Source organism: Melanaphis sacchari, unplaced genomic scaffold, assembly GCF_002803265.2.
Source record: "Melanaphis sacchari strain LSU unplaced genomic scaffold, SCAv2.0 Contig885_pilon_pilon, whole genome shotgun sequence".
NCBI lineage: Eukaryota > Metazoa > Arthropoda > Insecta > Hemiptera > Aphididae > Melanaphis > Melanaphis sacchari.
The window spans coordinates 1-7,620 of record NW_020271623.1 but is presented as its reverse complement, the minus strand read 5'-3'; the positions used below and the strand labels follow the sequence as shown (position 1 = coordinate 7,620).

General features: G+C 23.2%; 2 protein-coding genes across 2 annotated transcripts; both read right to left on the bottom strand.

The window, feature by feature from the left end:
- Window positions 1–6,112: 6,112 nt before the first annotated feature.
- On the bottom strand, window positions 6,113–7,346 carry LOC112602402 (sentrin-specific protease 1-like; the record flags this gene model as incomplete). The annotated part of the gene is made up of 1 exon (XM_025350461.1): window positions 6,113–7,346. A coding segment is annotated over one exon (846 nt), but the record flags the coding sequence as incomplete, so codon positions are not given.
- On the bottom strand, window positions 7,251–7,502 carry LOC112602401 (GATA zinc finger domain-containing protein 14-like; the record flags this gene model as incomplete). The annotated part of the gene is given in 1 exon segment (XM_025350459.1): window positions 7,251–7,502. A coding segment is annotated over 1 exon segment (156 nt), but the record flags the coding sequence as incomplete, so codon positions are not given.
- Between the last annotated feature and the right edge of the window lie 118 nt (window positions 7,503–7,620).

Below are 7,620 nucleotides of genomic sequence, written 5' to 3'. Positions count from 1 at the left end.
AAAAAGTACATAAAGGTAAATATGAATTTTAAATCGGTTGTTTTTTTAATTTTAGTTTTTAATTTTTGAATGTATGTTGAATGATCAAAATGAAAAAACTAAACTTATTGGTGTTTAGTATAACCAAATATGAAAATAAAAAAAATAAATGAAATATAAAATAAAGTATTCAGTCAAACAAAAAAAATTGGGAATTAAATTTATTAGGTCTGAAATGTAATATTTTAAAAATTGTTTGTTTTAAAGATTTAATATAACATTTTTTGACAATAATGTGCATATTAGATTTTATCATGGAAAGTTTCAAACCAAATATTATTGATTCTTTGTTACCGCGAAAGCAGATAGGAGCGCCAGAATAATTTAGCTTATGGGTGCCATAAAGCTAAATACAACATTGACTAGTTGGTAAGACAATTATTTGTAGTATAAATACCAGGTTAAGAGCAAAATCTATGTTAGAAAAAATAGATTACATTTCGTTAAATTACGTAAAATAACATCTGTGCGGTGTACAGTTTGAGAGTGTCATACCTCTCTCAGAAAAATTAATTATTATTTTCCTTCAACTAATTTAAATAATTGATGCGATTATTGAAATGGTTTTTTTTATTGATATGAAGATTCTCTAATAACAACAGTAACTTTATTAACAGTTCAATTTCGTAACACTATAGTAGATTGGTTTAACATATGTAGAGATATATGCTTCATGAATTTAATCATTCATATATCCATGGGTGGCCTGATAAATGTGTTAAAATAGATAAAACATTACTTAGAACAGATGTCACTAAATGGCGACCTACGATCAAAGAATAACTAACTAATATTATGACAACATTATATGTATTATTATTGTGAATTATTATTTTTGTTTTTTGATTTTACCGATTACAGCTGGATACATCGGTTGCAAAGCATAAATTATAGCTTATATTATTATTATTAAACCTTAATTGGGTGACCATTAGTTGATTTTACGTCTATTCTTGAAGTGTTACCAATCAATTTTATATTTTTATTGTATTTATACATATATTTTTTAATATGTATAACATTAATTATGTTTTTAATGTTTTTAAATTATAACAAATAATAAATTTAAAAAACAATGTTCTGAATAAATTTAATTTTAAAATAATACCTATTACCTATATGTAAAAAATAATGTACTTTGAATTTTGTTTGCCCGCGAAAATTTCTCAGATTTCTTATGTAGCCTTTCATAAATAATAATTGATGATTTCTGATTTAGAGGAAAACGAAAATTTAACAGAAACCGTATTCTAATCGGAAATCAACTTTTTCTGTATCTAGTTCAGTTAAAGAAAATAATCAACAACTACAAAAAAACTACAATACGGTCCATGGAATTTTGGTATTACTTAAAGAAATAATGGTAATCTTGAAAAAAGATTGTTTATAGTTAATAACCTAACCTATAGGTACTAATATTTCAAAATTAAGTTTAATTGGTTTAACTATAACATCAAACTATTGGAAATTGTATGTTAATCTCCAATATCCGGGTTTAAATTATCAAATTGTATACCATTTCAAAAATTTTGGTAATCAAGAGACAAGATCAAATACACACAAAATTTAAATGGTCAGCGTCAAAAAACTACGATAATTATGAAAAATGCATTATGTATAGCGCCATAGCACCAATCCAAAATTATCACTAAGGCGCTTGATTGAAATATGGTATAAATCCAAAATGAATATACATAATTATTTTATTTTTTTATAACGATTTAAAAAAAAACTATCAATGATTTTTTAGTATTTATATACATACTAGCTGAATTACCCGGCTTCGCCAGTGTGTAGTTTATGCTTTCTCAAAATGACTGTAATAACTAATGACGATTAAATTTAAATTGTGAATAATAGATCACTTACCACCTACCTAACTCGTAGGATTATTTGATACAATCTTATGAAAGAAAATTGGAAAAATGTAAAATAGTTTCATCACAAAACGAGAACATAAAAAAGACCAATTTGTTTTATATAAATAGGGATAAAAGTACAATACCCCTACCCTTCATATCAAGCAAAAAAAAAAAATGAAAAATCGGGTGATGTGGTGACACTCTGTAAAGTATTCTGTACAACTCTGTGAAAAAAAAATTGTAAAAATGTTAAATAGCGTCATCACAGAATAGGAACATAAAAAAAACCTGTTCTTATATATATAGGTACGTAAGGATTATGTTTATATCAATGAAATGTACCTATTATTTTATGTTAATTATGTATTGATCACCATGAAGTTGTTGGTGATACATAAAAATTACCATTTAAAAAAAAAATAAAATATGTTTCGAATAAAACAAATAAATTTAAAAAAAAAAGATTATTGACTTACTAGGGGTGGGCTCCTTAAGCCCACTCTTGGTGACGGGCTTGCCAATTAAAATGTTTTAAGTTTAAAAGATGAGACAAATATGAATTAATGAAATGGAGTATAGCTAAAAAAATTATTTAACAGGAAAAATGCGTTACTTACCAATGATGATACTTATATAAATCATCGAAAATACATTTCCGACAAAATACACTACCATTGCCATATAATTTTTAACTTGTTATCACTAGTAGTAATATTATTACTGTTATATTGCATTAGGTTGTGTACCTATACGATTTAATAATTAAAGTATTATATCTAGTCATCGTCGACTGTTTTTAATGTCTACCACAGACATCTGGTAAAAATCAAACTGCACAATAAAATATTTAACATGTAGAGTGTAAATACATGTTTAATGTTATAAAACATAAGCTACTGATGTGTATGTATTGCAGGCTGGTACCATTGATCAAAAGTACCTACCTATTATTTTTGTACACTGTTATTCAAGATATATAAGATTTATATAATCAATACTGATATTGACATAATGAAATAGTGACGGACGCTGTATTAACATTTTTTAATAGCAATGGGAATTTTCGTTTTTTTTTTTTTTAATGGAATCATTCCAATCAGTATAGTAAAGTTGTTACTTGTTAGGCAAATATACAGTGACGATTCCAAAACCCTCGCTACGTCGATAAAATCGTCACTTATCGTTGAATAATATTCGTCAATTGTATGTATTGTATAAATTCACTTCGGTCGTTTCAAATTTTTTCCTGAATATCTGAATTGGTTTTCTGATAAAGGTAAAAAAATATTTGCACTAAATTTTTAAAATATGATCATTTTACAACGAGTATTTTGAATTAAAAAATATGTAGAATCTTCAATTTATATGACCAAGGTTTAAAAAATTAATACAATGCCTCTTTTAAGTAGTTCATTTAGAGTTAAAAATTCTAAAAAATACATATTTTAATGATCAATAACGATGTTCATTATTTAGTAATAATTCAAAACTATTGTTCAATTAAAACTTTAGAATGAATTTTACTATACACTATGCACAAACAGCTTTATATTTTAGATTTAAGTTTTTTTTAAATGATTATTATTATATTAAAGTTGATAAACTTTTATTTGTTCTATTACTACTATTTATTGTATTATTGATTTATAATATTTAATTTTTTTTTTTACTTAATAGTTGTGTTAAGTTGTTCAAATATGCATTGTTACCATCAAATTATATTAAACGCTGTTCAATTGGACATCAAACCTAACATATACAATTGAAAAAAATAAATAATTAGCAATAAAATAACTTTATTACAATACATTAAAAAAAGACAGTAATGTATTTTTAAAGTTTGTATGAAGTGTCAAGGTCTATTGAAAATTACCGTGCTAGGTAATACGGGTTTAACTATGAATCAGACCCACTGTCTACTGTATTTATGAACAGAAATATATTACTTATAATAGCAAATTTAAATATAGTATTAAATATCCTTCAAAATAAAGGTTGATACTTGAATCATTTTTCACATAGAATATTAATTATTGAATTAAAATTTAAAAAATGAATTACCTAGATACTCAAAACAAGTAATCAACTACTACTCGAAACTTACTATTCAACAAGTCAATGCAGGTTTATACATTATATTTTATAGTAAAATTCTTAGTTATAATAAAAGTTAATAATAATTAAATATTAAAAATAATCTTATTTTATTTTAAAGTTGTAAATTAAACACCAATATTAGAAAAATATTTACACAAATTAATACATTAAAGGAAACACTTTTTTAAGTTTTATTTTGTTGTTGTTTTTTTAGTATGTCTAACCATTGTTACTGTTTACTACTATGAATAAAATATTGATCAACTTAAAAATTGATAAAAATTTAGTATTCCATTACCCATTGTTATGGTTAAGTTGGATATATAACATATAAGTATTAAATATTATATTTAAATACTTTTTTCTTCTTGTATTTGAGTGGTATTTAAATACTTGAAAACCAATTTATCTTAAATTATTAAATTATTTTAAATTTTATATTTATTTTGTGTTTTAAAAGTTTTTATTATTATTTTATTAAAATTATTACAATTTATAATTATGTTTTATGTTAAGAATATTATTATAAAGATCTTTTGTAAGTTAGAGTAACCTAAAGTATAAATAGTAATTAAGTGTTTTCAAAGATGTTTTATTTACTTATTCAAAAACCTTTTAAAAGAAGTGTCCTTTGTATTTCTGATTACAAGTAATCTGATTGAATATTTGAATATTATTGATACACAATAGAACTTTCATGATACTTATGCAAATTATATGTTAAATTTATATTTTTTAAAACGTTTGGACTAATAAATTATAATATGATATTTTATAAAGGCGTACTTGTATTATTAGTTTTTGTAATTAAAGGTTATAAGAAAAATTATTTTTAAAAAATGATTAGAAATTATGAAAACGTTTAATAAATTATATTATTATTTGGTAAAATTAATAATCTACTAATGTAAAATAATTTTTATAATTGCACATGGAACTATCCTTGGCTCCCAACATTTTCATACATCTAGTTATCTTAATGGTTAATAATTTTATAAATTTCATTTTAATTCTTTGTGTATAATTTGGTTAAAGTACATTTTTTGTGTACATCATTTATAGAATTACTTATCACAAAAAGTTAAAATGATAAATAACAAATATTATATTTTTTAGATTTTCTTTGCTCCTATCAACCTCTTGTAATGATCATGTAAACTTAAAATAACTTAAGTTTTATTTATTTATTAAAACTTTAACTATTATTTTTAATTTTATAACCAATTTTTTATTTGAATAAAATAAAATAAATAAATAAATATTGATTTGGTTATCATAAATTACCTTTATGCTTTTTATTGGTAGGATTATTGAAAGTTTTTTAAAAATATTTAAAAATTAATAAATATAAATTACAAGGAACAATAGTCATAATTGTACAATGATTCAGCTTTATAAAATCCTTTACTTATGCCAAAATTGAACTGTGGAATTATCACTGATAACATAAAAAAAAATAAAATATTTTTAATTTCTTAAAAATTAATTAACACAATTATTTTTTATTTTTTCTGAATTATAAGTACATTTTAACATTGTGGAAAGTATAACATAAACATACAAACATGTTTTCAAGTAATCAAATAATAATAGGTAGTAATGAAATATTACAAATAATAAATTTCCAAAACTTAAATTTTATTCATAACATAATGATAGAAGTATTATAACCTAACTACTATTGACTAATGTTTTTTTACATAATTAATAAATAATATTATTTTTTTTAATTTTTAATTTTCCTTAAAATAATAGTAATAATAATGATAATAACAATATTAATTTTTATTATGATAAATTCAATTGATGACTTATAAATTAACATTATATATTCATTATAATAGCTAATAAAAACAAAATAACTATAATAGTGGTAAAATCAATTGAAATTAATAAATTATATAATTATAAAATTATAAACATTAAAATATGTACCATTAAACAATTGAACTAAACTTGTTTTTTTTTTGTACTACTAAATTACATAAAAATATTATTAAAATAAATAACACGAGTACTCTGAGATTTTTGTGAAGTCAGTACTAAAAAACAAAAATAATGAACAACAAGTATGATAAATTAAAAACCACATGGCAGGGAAATAAAATATAGGAAATAAATATGTAAAATAAAACAATTCAAATGATCGATATTAAAAATAATCATTTGATGAGGTAATGATTATAAAAGCCTTCAGACAAAATACACAAGAGGCACTTGTATCTAGTGTACTAAAGACATTATTCAGTCTCACAATTTACATGAATAGCAGTCTTAAGACTAAAACTCATCAAATTTATTACAAAAACAAAATGCAACTAGCCATCTTTCACCAACAGGTTACATTTAAATTTTAACAGTCAACATCACAATGTATATAAATAATATATAACATCATAAAAAAATCGAAAACTGAGCAAATTGATAATGGGAGCTTATTAAGATATAATTACACAAGTAAAAAAAAAGATTTTAACACTGGCTGTTTGTAAAAAAAAAATATTAAGTTGGTAATAATATGTTATATACTATTTCATAAGTAATACGCTGTCTTAAAAGGGGAATATCTTCCTGGCTGAAATTTGATGGTTTGTCTAATAATCTATATCTAGCATTTGTACATATAAATACACCACAATCATTTTGATTATTTTGTATGGGAGAGTTCCCATTACAATCAGTCCAAAAAATTTCATCTTCATCACCTGGTTGCTTTTGATCTTCATACGCAAGTTTTAAAAAAAGTTTCATTATTGAAATTTCATTATGAAGTATGAAATCAAAACTATTAAAATGAATTATTTCACGCGCCCGAATGTCCACTACAATTAAGGTCCAATGATTATTATTAAACACAGGTACTATAATTTTATCGTAACTAAATATATTTTTATTTTTATAACATTTTTCAGGAACTTTATTATGAGTCTTTATACTCTCCATGAAAAATGATGTCAAATTCAATATTTTATTCTTAGAACTGTTGATCAAAAGTTCTAAGTAATATTGAATTACGAGATCATTTAACCAATTGTCTGGCATAAATACTCTTAATAAATCATCTATACGAATAGGGCACAATTTATTCTCATTTGTATGAACTAGATCTTGTAATGTCTTGTTAGCCACAAAGTTTTTCAATTTATTTAAAACCTCTTCATTGTAGCCAGGAAATATTTTTATTGGCCAAGGAGTTGGTATAAAAACTATTTTATTTAAATTTTTAACTTCAGATACTTTAGGCAGTGCCAACTTACTAGTTTCTGAATTGTCTTCATCATCAAAGGAATCAAGTAGGTTCACAGTATTATTAACTTCATCATTAGAAACGATTACATTATTAGTGTCTTAGATCTTGATATTATTTATAGTTGAGCTATAAGATGTACTACAATGTGATGAAGTATATCCACTTCTATCATTTAACCTTTTTAATTTTCTATCAGGCTCGTCATCTGTATTAGAATTAGATGTTTCATTAGATGTATTACACTCTTCATAACTCCTCTTTAAAATTAAATATTGTGAGTAGTCACTCTCATCAATTCCACTGGCACCCGATAAATCGTTTCCACTATATATATTTAAAGTACCTGATTCATTTGAGTCAACACTCTCCTCA